General features: G+C 39.5%; 1 protein-coding gene across 4 annotated transcripts in view; it reads right to left on the bottom strand.

Moving 5' to 3' along the window:
• TTC33 (tetratricopeptide repeat domain 33) overlaps nt 1-19,681 on the bottom strand; it is a 41,277-nt gene that overhangs the window by 14,343 nt on the left and 7,253 nt on the right. For 3 of the 4 annotated variants that reach the window (XM_042825610.1, XM_042825608.1, XM_042825611.1), the window contains exon 3: nt 6,419-6,500. In XM_042825610.1, coding sequence (XP_042681544.1) covers nt 6,419-6,500 — 82 coding nt within the window. Of the gene's footprint in view, nt 1-6,418; nt 6,501-16,298; nt 19,050-19,681 lie in introns of those variants that run through there. The other variant, XM_042825609.1, reaches the window with a different exon arrangement.

Below are 19,681 nucleotides of genomic sequence, written 5' to 3'. Positions count from 1 at the left end.
ACTGTACTGGATACTTCGGGATCCCTTTAAAAATGTATTAACTTATGGTGGGAAAAAAAACAACAGTCGTAGATCCTTGTCTTCCCTCTCCCCGCAGTACTAAACCATGTAGATTCAATGTCCCTAAGAAACAGCACAAATGCTGTCATAGTTGCATGGCATGTTTGAGAATATGTTATCTGAGATCTCTGCAGTACAAGTATCACTGGATGAGCAACATTAGCCAGGTGAACTCTCAGGAATTCTACTTGAATTCCAGGAGAGTTCATTACACAGTCGAACCACTGCCCTTTGATATGTCTCTTCCTTCAGGAAAGATACCTGGTTGGTCCACTGCACAAAGGTTCAGGCTCATTTCATACAACTCCTATGTATTCTATGACTTCTTATAATTCAAACCAGCAGTGAAATAATGCACTGGATGTTTAAGAATTTAGGCCACAACAACCTTCTTAAAGACTGAATATAGGTGAGCTTCCTACACTCTTCTGAACAAAATGCTACTGATCCAGTATCAGAATTAACAATAGAAGACAGGGTTTTTTTTTCCAAAACGTTTAAATAATAATAGTACAGAAACGAGCTGCTCACATAAGCATTCACTTGCTATCCAGCATTTTCAACAGAGAAGCAGTTAAAGCTGGTAAGGGAAGATGAACTATAGAAACTGAAACATCTTGCACAAAAAGGAGAACAGTATGTGCACCCCTAACTTCTCTACACATCATAATCAGAGATCAAAGAGTAGCTGAGAGCAATGAAAAGAAACTCATCAGCTTTCATGGATTTTGAACCAAGATTCAGTTGAGCAACTTCACAGATCCCATATGACTTTCTGGAAGTGCACTTACTGCAAACTGTCACTGACAACTGAAAACTTTAAACGCTATTTCCGCTCTTCAGAAATTAGGAAAGATGTTTGTCCCACATCAGTCAGAATACAGATCTTTTAATCCTTTCCATAAATATTTACAGATTCCTACTATGTCATTAGCTTATTTTGCTGAGCTGCATATTAAACAACAGAATATATACAATGTTACTTTGTTGCTGATAAAGCAAATACTGATGAACTGGGAAACTGCTATATAACCCATACTAAAATTATAAGCCTTGCAGAATACACAGATCTTAAAGCCCATCCACAATCTTTCATTCCATGTTAAATCTCAAAAAAGAATGACTTCACAGGGAGATTTTTCTTTACTGACAGAAAATGAGTACAGGCCATAAAAATCCTCTGCACGCAGTGAAAAGTTACTCCTAACATGAATCACCCCCTCAAATATATGACTTGCACCAACAGTGATGAACTTCATAGGCTCTAAGCACCAGCCAAGGCCCTGCAGAAATTGGTGTTCTTCCAAATCTGGAGGTACCTAAACTTTCCCATTTAGCTACACAGTAATAGCTTTAGTAGTTGTGTTGGTATGCTGGATAGGAACAATATACTCAGTCAGAAGACAGTTTCATTTAAGTATTAACCACAGTATTTTTTCAATGATTTCAGTATTCCTATTTTGGCAAAAATGGATTTTTACAGCTCACATCAGTGCATTAAAAGTAAAAAGATATCAAATTACACCTTACACTAATCAGCTTCCAGTAAGCATAAGTCATACCACAAATAACATCTGTAATAGTTACTTGTGCATACTAAACAAATGCTGCTGATTTAAACTTTTGTTTAAAAAGATTTAAGAAATAATTTTATGAAGTATACAATTTTGTACATAGACGTATCTTCCACTGCAATGTGAATAAGAATGTACTATGGAACAACAAAAAGTGAATACAATGAGAAACAGTGAAACTTCCCAGCTGTGGTTCCTTCTTCAGCAGAGAGCAAAGTTCACACTGAAAGTAAAAATGCAAATTCTCTCATTAAAATCGTAGAATCATACAATCCTTAGCATTGAAAGGGACCTTTAAAGGTCATCTAGTCCAACTTCCTTGCAATGAACAGAGACATTAGAGCTAGACTCTAGATCTGAGCTAAGTTGTTCAGAACCTGGTCCAGAAAGTCTCCAGGGATGGGGCATCCAGTGCCTCAGCACCCTCACTGTAAAAGATTTTTTTTTCCTTATATCCAACATAAATCTCCCGAGTTTAAAACCATTTCCCCTTGTCCTATCACCACAGTCCCTGCTAAAGCATTTGTCCCTTTCATTCTTATAGCCCTCCTTTTGATATTGAAAGGCTGCTATCACGTCCCCATGAAGCCTTCTCCCAGCTGAACACCAGCTCTCTTAGTCTGTCCTTGTAGAGAAAGTGTTCCATCCCTTGGATCATTTTTGCTGCCCTCCTCTACACACTCCAACCAGCCTATGTCTCCCTTGTACTGAGGACTCCACATCTGGATGCAGTACTGCAGGTGAGGTCTCACAGTGTAGAGGCGCAGGATCACCTCTATGCTGGCCGTGCTGCTTTTGATGCAGCCCAGGATATGGTTGACTTTCTGGGCTGTGAGGGCACACTGCTGGCTCATGTCCATGATATTCTTTCAGGTTTTGCTCCTCTCCAACAGTATCATTAAGCGAAGAAATTTTACAAAACCGAATCACAATCATTCAGCCGATTTCTGAGTCCTTTCTGGTGAGCTGGAAAGCAACATGCCGTCTTCTACCAATTCACCTCAAATCAAATTCAAAACTAGATAAGATCTAAAACTTCTGTAGCTGCACAGAACAGAAAACTCCTTCAGCATTACTACACTGAAAGCAACTTCTAATTTTTCAATTAATTGCTCTACAAAATCTAACTCCATTCAGTTTGCAGACAACAGAGGTGTGGTAACCAAAAAAAAGCCACATTGACCACAACCTGTGCTTCTTTTTGTTTTCTTTGTACTAGAATCAAATACAGTAGCAATAAAGATTTGAAAACTGAACAACAGAATCACAGAACCACCAAGGTTGGAAAAGACCTAAAAGATCACCCAGTCCAACCATCCACACATCACAACAGTTCTCACTAAACCATGTCCCTCAACACAAAACCCAAACATTCCTTGAACACCTCCAGGGTCGGTGACAGCACCACCTCCCTGGGCAGCCCATTCCAGTGCCTGACCACTCTTTCAGACAAGTAGTATTTCCTAACATCCAGCCTAAATCTCTCCAAGCACAGATTGAAGCCATTCCCTCCAGTCCTATCACCAGTTACACGAGAGAAGAGGCCGACCCCCAGCTCACTACAGCCTCCTTCAGGCAGTTATGGAGAGCAGTAAGATCTCCCCTGAGCCTCCTCTTCTCCACACTGAACATTCCCAGCTCCTTCAGCCGCTCCTCATAAGCCCTGTGCTCCAGACTCCTCACCAGCTGTGTTGCCCTTCTCTGAACCCGCTCCAGGGCCTCAATATCTTTCTTGCAGTGAGGGGCCCAAAACTGGACACAGTGCTGGAGATGCGGCCTCACCAGAGCTGAGTACAGGGCGACAATCACTGCTCTGCTCCTGCTGGCAACACTGTTCCTGATGCAAGCCAGGATGCCATTGGCCTTCTTGGCCATCTGGGCTCACTGCTGGCTCATGTTCAGTCCAGCATCAATCAATACCCCCAGGTCCATTTCCTCTGCACAGTCTTCCAGCCACTCTGCCCCAAGCCTATAGAGTTGCCTGGGGTTGTTGTGGCCAAAGTGCAGAACCAGCATTTGGCCCTACTGAAACTCATCCCATTGGCTTCAGCCCAGCTCTCCAGCCTGTCCAGATCCCTCTGTATGGCCTCGCTACCCCAGGCAGATCGACACTTCCAGCCAATTTGGTGTCATCTGCAGACTTACTGAGGGTGCACTCAATGCCTTCATCCAGGTCATCAGTAAAGATATTGAAGAGCACAGGCCCCAGCACTGACTCCTGGGGAACACCATTCGTGACCGGTCTCCAGCTGGATTCAGCTCCATTCACCACCACTCTCTGGGCCCAGGCCTCCAGCCAGTTTTTATCCAGCCAAGAGCATACCTATCCAAGCCTCGGGCTGCCAGCTGCTCCAAGAGAATACTGTGGGATACAGTGTCTAAGGCTTTGACAGGGTCAAAACCAACAAAAAAAACCAACAGTTACATAAACATTCACTGATCTACAGTTTTAACTTTCTCTTGTACTTCTCCTGGATTTAAAAAAGCATATGCTCACTAAGGAAATATGTTGCTCACAATTAAGAATTTAAGTATTAACTGAGAATTCCAGAGAACATGAATGAAGAAGAAACAGCTCTCACTATTTTCTCTGATACAACAGAAGTCTCTCCCAAAATCTGAAAATGCATCTATTGTTCTACATTAGCATAAACAAGATTTTCATATTTTCAAAAAAAGAAACCTAATGTGTCATGTGAGGAAAAAGGCCCTGTTCACTCTTGTTAGAGCAGTCTTTGTAAATACAAAGATATACACAACACTGCAACTGTGCATCTTCCCCAAAGCCTAGTAAGCTATGTTCTACAAACATAATAAAACACAGGTGACATTTTCAGAAGCTTGGCAAGTATTTTGTTTCCATCATGTTGGTTACAATGTTATTTTCCTAAATAATGAAGAATAAGAAATAATAAAAAAGTAGAAAAAATGCGATGGAAAGATGGACAATAGTCTTTATCAACTGAAATAAGAAATGCAGCTTCTACAGGTATTAAACACAGGAAAACAATATAAGAAATCTGAAGCCACACAATCCTTGTTCTCATTCTTAATCCAACTTTAAAACATTTTTGTAGAACAGCATCTTTATTTAATGTGTGGGTAAAAGCAATTTTGTATCTTGTCACATAGATAGCAACAGGAATTTCACCATCCAAACAGAACAGTACAACCTGGCACTTTTGCCACCTAAGCTATAAAAAGAAACCAGAAGTCGGTACCATAACTTTAGTGAGGTGTTGATGGATGCAAGCCTTTGGCTTTGATGAACTTAAACCGTAATTATACTTCAATTAATTCTCTTTTCCAAGACTGATTTATCTATCCTTTCATTGGTTACAGCCAATATGGGTTCATGAGTCCAAAGACCTCTTCTTCTTGTATTTCAGTGTACTGTGTCTCACAGTATTCTTCTAGACAAAATGTCCAGGATACAGATAGATAAAAATATAATGCAATTGTAAAAAACTGGCTAATGAGTTAGGCTCAAAGGGTTGGTTATAGTAAATACAGTTATAACAGGCTGGCAGCCAGTTTCACAGGTCTCCATAGTGAGGCCAATTTCCTTCAAGATATACATGAATCACAGAATCACAGAATGGCCAGGGTTGGAAAGGACCTCAATGATCATGAAGCTCCAACCCCCCCTGCCACAGGCAGGGCCACCAGCCTCCACATTCAATACTAGACCAGGCTGCCCAGGGCCCCATCCAATCTGGCCTTGAACACCTCCAGGAACGGGGCATCCACAACCTCTCTGGGCAGCCTGTTCCAGCACCTCACCACTCTCTCTGTAAAGAACTTCCCCTGACATCCAACCTCAATCTCCTCTCCCTCAACTTAAAACCATTTCCCCTTGTCCTGCTGTTATCTACCCTTTCAAAGAGTTGATTCCCCTCCTGTTTGTAGGCTTCCTTTAGGTACTGAAAGGCTGCAATGAGGTCACCCCACAGCTCCCTTTTCTCCAGCCTGAACAAGCCCAGCTCCCTCAACCTGTCTTCGTAGGGGAGGTGCTCCAGCCCCCTGATCATCTTCATGGCCCTCCTCTGGACCCTCTCCAACAGCTCCCTGTCTTTCCTGTACTGGGGCTCCAGACCTGGACACAGTACTGCAGATGGGGCCTCACAAGAGCAGAGTAGAGGGGCACAATCACCTCCCAGTCCCTGCTGGCCACCCCTCTTCTGAAGGAGCCCAGGATACCATTTGCTTTCCGAGCTGCAAGAGCACACTGCTGGCTCATGTTAAGCTTTTCATCCATCGGGACCCTCAGGTCCTTCTCCACAGGGCTGCTCTCAAGGACTGCTCCTTCCAGTCTGTATGGATGCCTGGGATTCCTCTGGCCCAAGTGCAAAACTCTGCACTCTGCTGTGTTGAACCTCATCAGGTTCACCCGGGCCCATCTTTCTAGCCTGTCCATCCCTCTGAATGTCACATTAAGTAAATTTGCAGATGACACTCCATTGGGAGGATCTTTTGATTCCACTGAGGGTAAAAAAGCCTTGCAGAGAGACTGCAATTAATTAGAGGGTTAGATGGTCACTATATGAAGTTCATCCTAATTCACATCCTAGCAAAGATGTTACTTACTGTGATTGGCTGGGATATGCCACATTTTTAATTCCTACTATAAAGCATCCTGTTGTGTTGAGAAGAAATGGAAATCCTAAATAAGTTTTGTTGTACTCTATCCACACATCAATTTCACACAGCTGGACAATATGTAGTAATAATCACAGTTGTTTATTTCTGAATTTCTAAACTGATAAAGAGCTGTGATGATTTACCTGTGATTTCATCTCATAAAGTGTAGCATCCTCTGGAGTTAACTGAAGTGCTTCATCCCACCTTTGAATAGCCTCCCGGTACCTGCAATTACAACAGTATTACAGTCTCACTGTAACATTATACTTAGGGAAGACTTAAATCGTAAGTATTTCTATTTTTAAAGCTGATGTCTTATTTAAAATGTCACAGCATCGCAACATTAATGATTTTTGTGGTCATATCCCTATAAAATATGTTTAATTGCTTTAAGGAACTGGGTATTTGCTATGGAAAACAGATGGAGTGCTAAGTACTACTGCACAACTGGCCTTAAGTGAATGAAAAAGTTAACACAGAAACTTATGTCAAACTAAAACCGAAATTCTTGAATTGAATTCAGTTCCCCTTATCGTCAAAAATCTCCCTCAGCCAGGTATGAAAAAAAAACAACCAAATATGCCTTGCTACATTCATCATGTAAAATTTCTTTTCATCATCAAAAGCTACTAAACACTGGCATTTCTGTATTTTGGTAGAGAGCAAAATACAGAAGTCAGAGTAATTTCAGTATAGGGATAGAAAGTAAGCCAAAAATAAACAAGTATCCCAAAATAACTCTTATTTGAAAAGAGATATGGTTGTTCTTTAATGTTATCCTCCCCTAAGAAAATGAAGAAGTGAGTCTGCTGACAGAAGAAGTAGGTCTTTATCTTGAACTTGGCGGAACTTGGTGAAACTTTATCTTGAAACACTAGAGTTTCAAACTGAAGAACTGTAACAGCATAATAAAACAGCTACTGGAGCGCAGTCTTCAATCCTTAAAGACAACTTCATACTAATAAAATCAATGCCACAAGCTCTCTGAATCCTGTTTCACAGTTCCTTTCCAGAACTGTGTAGGAACACTTATTTTTCTATTAAATTCACTGTGAAGGTAGAAAAGCTGTTAATCTACATACATTGCATTCTTAACACAGCACTGATAAAATTAAATTCATACACACTTCACATGCAGTTTTTATCTTCCTTTACTTCCCACTCTTTATCTTTCCCTCCTCCCCATTTTTCAGTGATCCAGCTTGCATCACATCAGACCAGATACATGACGACTTGAAGTTATGAACTGACTGGAATGATAGTTGGAAAAGCAACAAAACTGAAGCTGAGGTCCTGGCAGCAATTCAAGTACCACTCATCTGTAAATAACACTGGTAATTATGCTTAGTACTTAATTAATCTTGAGACAATTTCCCCAACCAGCTGCGCAGTTGTCAACTGTTCATTTCCTATGTTCAGGTGTTCACACTAGAGGACACATCACTACATTTTCTATATAAATAAGTAAAAGCGTTAAGCTGTCTTTTAGTTAGATAAACTACTTTTGCAGTAGAAGACTACAGTTTTGCCTAAGATCTTGCACAGGCAGCCTACCACAAACCCTTCATGAGCTCTGAGCTCAATAAGGTGGTGTGCTGGCCAGGCAGTGAGCTGCAGCACCATGAAGGTCGCAAAAAAAAAATTCAGAAACGGAGGATTTTAGAAACCTGAGCAAATGTGATGGAGACATAACTAATGAGAAGGAAGGAGGAACACTGACTTTCTGAAAACAGATGTTATACCAAGGTTGTGTTTCAAGAACACATATTTTTACTTCTATGGAGAACACTGCTGCTCATTGATGACTGTCAGTCTGAGACAAAATTCACAACGGCCTACCTCTGAAGATAGTGCCAATACAGGCAAGCATTGCCCAAATACTGTTTTACTGCATATTTGTCAACAGTTTGCCACCAGAATAAAGACAGGCAAGGGAAGGGAGGTTGCTCATTCACAAAGATGTTAAACTGTGTGCAAGCAATGTCTGTGAACAGTGCAGTGATCCAAAAAGTTGCTATCATCCACAAAACAAAAAAAAAGTGGACAATAATTTGTCAGTAAAATACATGCGAACCTCAGAAAGACCCATCTGAGAGAAATTAAGACAGAACACCAGAGCTGCTTGCTAGGCTTGAGGACACATCAGAAAAAGACTGAAGAAGAAATACTTGCCTGCAGGTACACAGTGAACCATCTGCTCAAAAACCATGATTGGTTACAACTGTCTTAAAGTCTGGAAATATCCATACAGCTTTGAAACACTGACCTTTCCAGTTATGTACATTTCCCTAAGAAAAATGTATGACAAAATAGAACCATTCTGTTCTTTTATAAATACTCAGGATAAAAAGCGTTTCAGTTGTTTTGGGAATAGGGACTGTTCTTAAGAGAAACTGAGCCATGCTACTTGCTCCAATGATGCAAACTTAGGGAAAAAAGCCTTTTTTTTATAGTTCTTTATTCAAATAATTTTCTGCCTCATTCTTCTGAAGGAGAGGATTGTATACTACATTAAATATCAGATACCCTACAGAAGAAAATTGCCTGGGATATAAAATACAGTTGTAAAGTCAGTGTTCCAATAGAAGTTTTATGAAAACCATAAACCACAGCTGACATAAGAAATGAGCTAACACGAAGTAGTATTCCTAAACTTAAAAAGTAAAATCTGATATTTTACCACATATCAGGAACTTGGAAGAAGAATTTTATTTTTATTTTTTTAGAAATAGAGCTTCAAAATAAATATACATACTCTAAGTTTAATTAACACAAATTTAATAGAATATTCTATGTGTTATTCCCATTTCTTCTCAGAAAGTAAGCTCATACACACAATTGAGGTACCAGCATGTAGCATGTAACAAGCTAGTATGCATCAGCTGAGCTGCAGAAACCAGCATGTCATGGCTGGTAGGAGCGAGCAAGAGAATTTTAGCTTAATGCTGTGCCATTCATCTTAACACAGATCACAAACATGGCTGAACTCCTTGCAGTGCATCTGCTATGGAACAAGAGCACACATATTCCAAACACATGCTGTGGCACAGTGATGTGCAGTAACGTGTTCGAATCTTAAGGTCTTAAAACAAAAAATGAGATGAAACTTCGTACTTGAAATAACTTGCATCAAAAATAGCTCGTATCAGAAACAAGAATGAGATTCAAAATCATAGAACGGCCTGGTTTGAAAAGGACCACAAAAATCATCGAGTTTCAGCCCCCTGTTATGTGCAGGGTTGCCAACCAGCAGACCAGGCTGCCCAGAGCCACATCCAGCCTGGCCTTGAGCGCTTCCAGGGATGGGGCATCCACAGCCTCCTTCAGCAACCTGTTCCAGTGCATCACCACCCTCTGTGTGAAGAACTTCCTCCTAATATCTAACCTAAACTTCCCCTGCCTCAGTTTAAAACCATTCCCACTTGTTGTAGGGAACCCCCAGATCCATTCACTTGTGATGTTTTAAACGTTCTTTAGAAACCTCTGATGTTTGATCAGCACGGTGTACTGTCCTGGGCACCACTAGGCTGGACACATACTGGTTGTAAAGCAGATCATAGAATCACTCCGGTTGGAAAAGACCTTAAAGATCATCAAGTCCAACCACAACCTAACCACACTACCCTAACAACCCGCTGCTAAATCACACCCCTGAGCAGATTTGTAGAAAAAATATCTGTGGGTCCTGGTGGCCAACAAACCGGCTGTGAGCCAGCAATGAAGTCAAACAGCATTGTGGGCTGCTTTAGAATCACCAGCTGAGGAGGATGAAGTTTCTCAGCTTTGGCAAGACAGAGCTCTGGAATGCCAGGTCCAGTTCTGGGCTGCCAAGTAGGAGAAAAACGTAGACAGACCTGAGCAAATTCAGCCATAAAGAAGTTTAAGAGCTTCTTTCATACAAGAAGAGCCTCAAAGAAATGAGACCATGCAGCCTAGAGAAGAAAAGGTTAAGGGGCATCTTAACATAGCATAGTGATTTAGAACTGGGGGCAGTAGTAAAGAAGATGGAAACACAACTCTTCTCGTCAGTTCCCAGTGACAGAACAAGAGGAAATGGACACAAACTGAAACACAGAGAAAAACAACCATTATAAAGGGTGGCTGAACATTGGAACAAATTGTTCACGGAGATGACAATGTCCACCACTGAAGATATCCAGAACCCGACTGGACAATATCCTGAAAAAACTGCTCTTGTTGACCATGCCTTGAGTTGGAATTGGAGGAGAAAAATGTTCTGGGTTTTGTCAGTACTGTATGATTCTACACCATCAACAACCTCATTGACATGTGATCTAAGAGGACAAATGATTATCTCAGCTGAAAAAAAAAAATTAGAATAAGAAAATTTCCATTTACCCCAAAAAAACACGAAAACTTGAGCTATTAATTTTTACATGGCTTGGATTGCTGTAAGAGCTTATCTACCATAACAATAAGAAGTCGCAGAATGTTAATATTGGTATACGCTGTGCTTACAGAAAATCAAAGTAAGATTTCCAGCAGAAGTAAAATCCCAACCTATGTGACATCATAACTAAGCTTCTAAGCTCCAGTAATATACAGCTTTTTTAAGAAAAGACTCATATTTTGAGGTATTGAATTATTATTTATGGAGTACAAAAATACAGTACATTGAATTTTACCTACAATTACTTCAATCAAATAGCATGTCTCACTACAAAGGAAAAATATGGCGATTTTAAACAGAACACAGACATTACTTTCTTCACTGAAATGCCAAAGAAAGAAGAAATCAATGAAAACTGGATATATTGGGGAAGATTCTAGATACAAGACTTGATAAATCTTGCCAATTTTATTAACAAGATATGAAATTCCACAGCCCCCTTGAAGCACTAAAACTTCTCTCTTCAGATACGCTGCTAACCATCTGGGAGCTATACAGATTTGGCAGACTTTTGTACAGCTTGCTGAAGTTAGAAACTCATCTCATGATTACACTTCACTTTCTCAACAACACTTCTGGGAAAACAGGATCTCTTCTACTCCAAAACAAAATGATTATACCAAATTTGTTTTTTCATAAAAACATGTTCAATTGGAAGCTTCTGAATAAACAAACAAGCAGCAAAAAGTAGCAGTTGATACAAATTACCTACGAGAGATCACACAGGATCTAGAGTCCTATGGACAAACTTGCCACAGCTGGTACTTGCCATGAACTGAGATAGGATGCGTGCAGAACAGCACTGAAAACGTGTGAAGATATTCTGAATAGATGTAGCAAATTCAGACAAAATGAGACAGGCCTGCAGGAAAAGACACGTCAGTGATGTGCTGTGTCAGCAGAAAAAAAAGAGGGAATAACACCTTGGAATTCTTAGGGAGTTCGACAGACTCCTGCAATCAGGTGTTCTAGAAGGATGAGGACAAACATGGTTATAGGCAAGAGGAAAACAAGATTTCAAAAAAAAGAATATGGCTCCTTCTCAGGTACTTTCAACACATCACAGAAGATGAAGGTGACTGGCCTTCATCATTAAAAACATCAGCATTAAAAACATCAGCAACTTCAATCTAGCATTTGACAAAATCCAACAGACTTTGGTGGAAGCTAGAATAAAAGAACACTAGTCAGTAACTATACAGAGTACATAGAACAGGAAAGGGAGGGAAAGGTAAAGCAAAAAACAGCTGATCATAGGAATATAGTTTCAAGGTAGGTGATGATGCGGCACTGCATGGTGGAAAATGAAGACTCGCAGAACAAATGAAGAAGGAACCTCACAAGTAAACTTCACAAAATTATTATGTGCTTAATTTTTTTTTTTTTTTAAATTGCAGATAAGTCTACATCAACAAATTGCTGCTCTACAGTGTAACTTGTTTATGGTAAATAATGTGCCCTGTATTACCTGTGATTGTCAAGGCGGCGAGTTAAGACTGCCTGCTTTACTACCTGATGGAGCTTCCAGAATTTTTTTGTTGATTTAACAGGCTTATTTCAGTATGGTCACACTAATTACTAGAGGTAAAGACGTACATGACAGCTCTTCAGTGGCCAGTGATCACATACAAGTCCTTACCATACAGTAAACAACACATAAATGTGAACAGGCTTTCTGTAACTGCCATGAAAGTAGGTAAAATATACCGAACTTAACACTGGAGAAAACTGCATGCACACAGCTGATGCTCGTATTTTTAATGCATAGCTGTTCTCAAGAGCTCATATTCCTGCATTAGATCCCGTGATATCAAGACACATGGTCCAAATATGAAAAAAGTCAGACTTGCACACACAATTACATAACTCCACAAATACTTCAAAGAGATGCATCCTTCAAGAACTTCCAATGAAGACCAAATGTGAAACACCATTTCACTAAATGCCAAAAACAATTACCATCCATCACCACATTCATTCCATTACAAAATGAGGTTTTCAATGTGTTCGAGCTCAATTTCTTAAGTTGTACTTCATCTACACACATACCTATGGACTCTTCTTATTTCCTGTATTAGGCAACTAAAACTACTTTTGACAAAGAAAATCTATTAAAACTAATACTGGAGACAAGTATTCCTGTAGTTAACATACAGAAGTGAAAATCATATAACCAACATTCTGGTATCATCTCTGAAAGACACCCTCACTCATGTAGGAACAACACTTAATTTCCTCATACACAATATGAAAAAGCATTCTTTCATAAATGATCAGAAATCATTACTAACATGATTATTTTATTGCTTTGAGGCACAGGAATGGAACAAATGGCAATTATTTTAACAGTTAATGACAAGTTACTGCAACAATCTGAACGCACTAGATAATAATGGAGGTAATCATTGTCTACCCTTGACAATCTGTCACAAAATGTCTTTCACATTTTATATTTAAGTGTGAGGAGCCTGCTTCCTTTACCATATTTTATTCCCTTCTTGAAAATCTGGCAAATCATTGTTTCACAATCAAACTCACTCAAATACTATACTGTTAAGAAGGCAAGCTAATTTGCAACACAAGTACAACATATCCAACAGCTAGTCAATTCTCTCCCCACTAAATGCTAACTACTACTATCAGTATGCAAAATTACACAGGGCTTTCTCCTCAATGAAGCCTTTGACAAGTATGCATGCCCATTTGCTGTTTTTTTTCTAGAACCATGAAATATATCAGTCCGTGATGAATACAGAATTACATGGCTGTCTGACAAGCAATCTGCTGAAGTAAGTAAGACCAAAGCACATATTTTTCTTTAAAAAAAAAAAAATCTTTATATTCAGCAGAAACTCAAACAAGTTGCTCACTATAAAATCCATGTTAAAAATGTCCATTACATGCATAATTCCAGAAACTGGGAATTACGTAATTTTGTTTCTGGCTTCCCTCCAGAATCTCCTCAGGCCTGGTACTGATACTTCATAATTATGGCCTCAAATATGGATCAAACATAGAGCTTACTTTATCACATAACAGAAAAAAATTCTTAACTGCAATAAAATAACACAACTGAAGACTCTAAAGAGCTTCCATAATGTAGACAAGAACCAAACTCTCACCCCTCTTCTGGCCACTCCTCCACTATGCATCCTACAGCATCCTAGGCACTGGCTTCCTGCTAATCAAAAAGACTTGTTTATCTTCGTGTGACACCAAAAAATATTTCAATGAGCCCAAATAACTAATGTTATTTGACAAATTCAGGCTGATTTTAATAGATGTGGTAGCATTCAGAAATCCATAGTTCCACTTTGAAAATGAGAATGGTAAACAGCAGAAGATCTCTGTTAACTTAGGCACCAGAACTGGTGGTTTTGCTGTTCCAGTTTTGTCATGAAAACCCCAAAACCTTACTGTCCACCACGTACCTTATTAACTGAAGAAACATTAACAGATAGACAGCAGTGACTGCATTGCTGGTATATAATAATGAAAATATTACCACAGAAAAATATGCTACTGTAATGACAAACATTTAACCTTAAGGATTCAAAAAGAAATAAGCTATTTCTAGCTTAAACATCTCAAGGAACAACCTGCAATTTCTAGAATCTGTTTTGCAACCATCTACAAACATGGAATATTTCAGTAAATCCCAGCCTTGTAATTTAATATTGTATGATTAAAATCAAAATGACATCACTGGTGGAGTCCCCCTCCCAGGAGGTATTTAAGAGATGTGTGAACATGGCAGTAAGGGACATGGTCTAGTGACAGGACTCAACAGGCCATGGTGATGGTTGCTCCTCATCATGCTGAAAGTCTTTTCTGACTGGATGATTCTGTGACTTCATGGGTGACAGTTCCGCAGGAAGCCAAAATAAACAATGATAAATAGGAGCAGAAATTAGGATGGCACGTGGAAATTCCAATTAAGAACAGGAATACAATGCAATACAACACCTGCTATTTCATAATTATTTCAGTAATAACAGGCCACAGTAACCTTGTAAGTTTTATAGTAGAAGGAATTGCACTGCTAAGGTAAATCCCATTAACTACTTTAGTATCTTTAAACAAAAACTGCAAATTAACACAAGTATCAGAACTTGAAATAGTTATAATACTTCTAAGATATTTTAAATATATTAGGTAATGAAGCAACAGATTTTACTGCTAGACTGAAATCGTAACTACAAAGCTTCTGTTCCCCAAAACAGCTTCAACAGCACTTCCTCTGAAAGCAACAGGAAGAAGAATGTAGAAGAAAAACTGTTGTGCTGTATTTAAAGTAATAGTTGCATTCTGGGCTTGTTATTTATTTGTTCAGATTATCCTTTAGAAACATAGCAGTAGATCTACAGTGATTGATGCCATCTGTTTACTTCTTAGTTCAATAGGCATTTAATTCTCCTAACCTTTCAAATACTTCTCTACAAACAACAGACAGCTCTATCTTCCGCTCTTCACACTATGGTCCTACTGGCTCTTACAAATTAATCAGCAGAACTAGGACAAAGTCAAATGCTGTTCACCAAAAAAAAAGAACACACACAAAACAAACAAACAAACAAAAAACGAAAAAAAAAAACCAGCAAGGTAAATAAAATAAAAGCATTTCCCTACCTTTCTCCTAAATGACCAATTACCAAATCAGTGTGGTTGAGGATGAGATATCAGCCTACTACAAGAAAGGTGGTGGATGAATCCAAAGGGCAATGAAGCTGGTGAAGGATCTGGAGCCCAAGTTTTAACAGGAAGCAGCTGAGGGAACCGAGATTGTTTAGATTGCAGGAGGCTCAGGAGAGACATTATCACTCTCTACAGTGATCTGAAAGGAATTGTAGCGATGGAGAGGAGAGGGGTCAGTCTCGTCTCACAGGTAACCAGTGACAGCACAAGAGGAAATGGTCTTAAGTTGCATCAGGGGCGATTCAGATTGAATATAAGGAAATTTTTCTTCTAAGAAGGAGTGGTCAGGCACTGGCACAGGCTGCCCAGGGAGGTGGTGGAGTCACTGCGCCTGGTGGTATTCTAGAAAATTGTAGACATGGCACTGAGTGACATGGTTAGTGGGCATGGTGATGGGTTGATGGCTGGACCAGATGATCTTAGAGGTCTTTTCCATCCTTAATGATTCTATGATTATACAGTGCAGATACACAAAAAGCAACAGCCTTTAGTCTGTTCTCATTCTGTACTGGGTAGATGCACTTCATCTAGATGATATGCCCTCATTACTTTGGTATGATTTATACCAAATAATGTAGTTCCCCTTATTTTCTTTTGTTTCTTCTGGACTCATTACGTTTGTTGATATCAGTATTACAGAGTAACAACTACTGAAACTACGTAAAAAAGCAGACACAAATGGATTAAGGTAGGTGAAATGTGTAATTCTCCACAGCATTTTGAGATTTATAGAGGGCAATTATAATGTGTGATTCATGAAAGTATCTGTAAATTAAGTAGGCAGGTACCCTTTAACTCTCCCACTATAAATGAAAAGATATACAGTACTGATATAAAATGACTATAACATCTCTACAGATAACAGCAAGTAAAAAATGCTAATTACCTGAAATAAGTGAAACATTATTTTGCAACAGTACACGTCAAAGGACATAAAATGCACAAACATAATTGTATGTCAGCTGGGGCTACTGCCAATCAAAACCAAAGGAATGCATCAGAACTTTAAAATCTCACGATGGCCTGCAAATTTACACAAACATACAAATTTAAAACGAAAGTGTCAAGCAGAATGGGGACTCTCGCTACCAAAACCTCAGTTACCAGAAGTGGTGAGCCTAAAACTCACGGGGCCAGAATGTTTTGTAAAGAAGGGAGAAGAAGCAAGCTTAAATTGTGCTCCCATTCCCACAAGAGAATTGAAGTAACTTAAAATGCAGTATATTTCTAAGGATGAGCAACTTCACAAAAAGCTACAGATTCAGATTCATGACTTTTTTGGCAGTGTAATTTTGCACACACAATACTGCCTGTTGAGAGAACAGCAACAAGAAACGTCTGAACTATCTCCTTCCATTTTTATCCCAGAAAAATAAATTACTGAAGTAAAAGGTTAATATTGCATGTATTTTTATCTACACTGGTTACTGGTAGAAATAATTAAGTCATTTAGACCACAGTAACTTATGCTTCTGAAGCCTAACTTCTGAAATAATCTCTGTCTTCATTTCATGACTGAAATTCCATGCCCCACACCTAGAGGTGAACACATACAAAAGGAATATCTTGAACCCCGACAATTAAAATACCCACAGATTTACAGTGTAACTTCAGACAGGGACATGACAGCAGACACCAATTTGCTTAGACCATTAACTAACTAAAACATCTCTTTTCTTGTGAAGAAGTGAAGCAAGAAAAGCTTGATAACTTCAACCCTTATCTGTAGAAAGGACATCCTAATTACACTTTTATCTTCCTTATAGTTCATCCTAATTACACTTTTATCATAGAATCATAGAATCACCAAGGTTGGAAAAGACCTAAAAGATCATCCAGTCCAACCGTTCACCTATTCCCACCTATTCCTATACCTTTATAGTCCTTATAGCTCAATAGTTTTAAATATTAGATTGATTTCAATGATTAGATGAACATAATTAAGTCAGAGTGGCAAATGCTTTACCTTCTCTACAGATCTTTTTCATTTACTTAATGAAAGGTACCATCTACAAACTCAAAACATGAATGAATTCACTTCAGAATTATAAATATATTCACCCTGTTTCAGTGTTTTCTCTTTCAAGTTTTGCCCAGTATTCAGAATTCCAACTTCCCAGTTTCAATAAACAACCACAAAACTTAGGCACTTTTTGTTGGTGGGAGACTGCAAGGGTGGTCTCTGTGAGCAGAGCCCTTGTCCCTTGTCAGAGCAGAGCTAGCTTCGTTGTTTCAAAGGGGACCCACTGCTGCCAGAGCTGAGCCATAAGCCACACTGGATGTGCTCTTGGAGAGCAGATTGAAGGAAGGGAAAAACTGCTGTGCAACAGCAGCTGGGAGACAGGAGTGAGAAAACGAGGGAGAGAAGCAGCTCTGCAGGCATCAAGGTCAGTGCAGGAGGTGCTCTAGGCGCAGAAAACTTGCAACATTTCAAATGAAACACCCAGGAAAACCAGTTGCATCAGTAATGCCAGGGAAAGCTGATATTTTAACAATCAGAACAATTCAATTGTCAAACAACTTCAGTCAATTAAAAACACCTATGTCAACATCCAGATTCATTGAGGTAAGTTTATCATCATCATCACAGAAGCTAATTGCCAGAAAAATGAATGGTTGTATTAAAGCCTGCATACAAATACAAATTCCAACAAAGAAACCTAGGTAGCAGAACACCCTCCAGTAAGTTCATGCTATTTAACATACTTAATAGGTGTCTTCTATTTTTAACAGTAAAATAGGATGGCAAAACTAGTTGACTACAAACCATTATTCATTGCCAACATCCCCCCAAAATTCCCCGAAGAACATTGTTTAAAAAAAAAGTCTAAATCCATGAACCCTACTATGTCTTAAACGGCTCTTTTTTTGCAAAAGAGACAAAAAGACTGAGCCATGGTGTGAAACATTAGCTATTTATTACCAGCTGGCAGGTCAAAGATAATGTTTTCTAAGACCTGCCATTTAGCTGCAGAAGTCATTAAAGTTCCAGAGATCAACATGAAAATATATCTAGTGCACACTAAGAATGGGAGGATTCAAAAAAATCATCAGTTTGAAATGGCTTCAAAAGAGCAAGCTTCAGTCTCTCACGGAAAGATTTCTAGGATTGTTACAGGGCACCAACTAGTGGCTGACAGAAAAAAAATGAGCAGAATATTATACGTGTGAGTCTTCGTTTGTGACTGAAACAGATGCGCTGATCATGCACCTTCAGCAAGCTCATGGATGACACTAAGCTAAGGGATACAGCTGACACATTTGGAGGGGATGCCAGCCAGGGTATCTTGAAAGACATGAGAGGTTGACCTCTGCAGACTTCATGAAGTTCAACAAGGCCGCACGTAAAGCTGTGCAACTGGATCCACCTGGCACTCCCAAACATGCACATAGGATGGGCAGTGAGTGGATAAAGAAGTTCTGGGCAGTTGTAGTGAATGAAAAATTCAGCAAGAGCCAACAACATACACTTGCAGCCCAAACAATGAATTATATCTTGGGCTGTAATAAAAAAAAAGGTGATCAGAAGGGCGAGGGAAGAGATTCTTCTCCACAACTTCGCTCCCACGAGATTCCACTTGCAGTAATGCTCCCTCTGGGGGCCTGAGCACAAGGAGCACCATGATCCTGTTGGGGCATGTCCAGGACAGGCAGGTGGACCACTTTTCCTGTGAAGACAGGTTGAGGCACCTAGGTTTGTTCAGCCTGGAGAAGGCACCAGGGAGGCTTCACTACAGCCGTTAAGCAGTACCTAAAGGGTACCTACAGAAAAGACAGGGAGGGGCTTTTTATCATGCAGTGTAGTGATTCCACAAGGGAGTACAGGCTTTAAATTAGAAGAGTGCAGCTGTAGATTAAACATTCAGAACAAATTCTTCACTCGGAGGGCAGTAAGGCACTGGTACAGGCTGCTCAGAGAAGCTGTGGGTGCCCCATCCCAGGAGGTGTTCAAGGCCAGGCTTGATAGGGCCCTATACAACCTGATCTAGAGGTTGACAACTCTGCCCCTCTGTGGCTCTATAAACTAAACCTGAAATACAATGGTTAATTTGAACAAATGTAAGCATTATAACATTGCAACAGAAAGGCAGTTTTTGTTTGTTTTTAAAATGTTGGCGTTTTATTTTTGGGGAGGTGGTTTTGATTCTTCAAATTGATGCAACTTTTGATAAATTGAGCTTTTTATAACACAACTGACAATGACACTAAACTTGATTTTAAAAGGTGAGTCATCTTATGCTGACTCATTACGGCTATCTAGTGAGAAAAGAACTCACAGAATATATATATATATCTAAGG

The sequence above is a fragment of the Centrocercus urophasianus genome, unplaced genomic scaffold (assembly GCF_019232065.1).
Source record: "Centrocercus urophasianus isolate 14NV4802_14NV808 unplaced genomic scaffold, USGS_Curo_1.0 seq_25, whole genome shotgun sequence".
Taxonomy (NCBI): Eukaryota; Metazoa; Chordata; class Aves; order Galliformes; family Phasianidae; genus Centrocercus; species Centrocercus urophasianus.
Note: the sequence above shows the minus strand (reverse complement) of the source record. Positions and strands in the feature narration are given on the sequence as shown.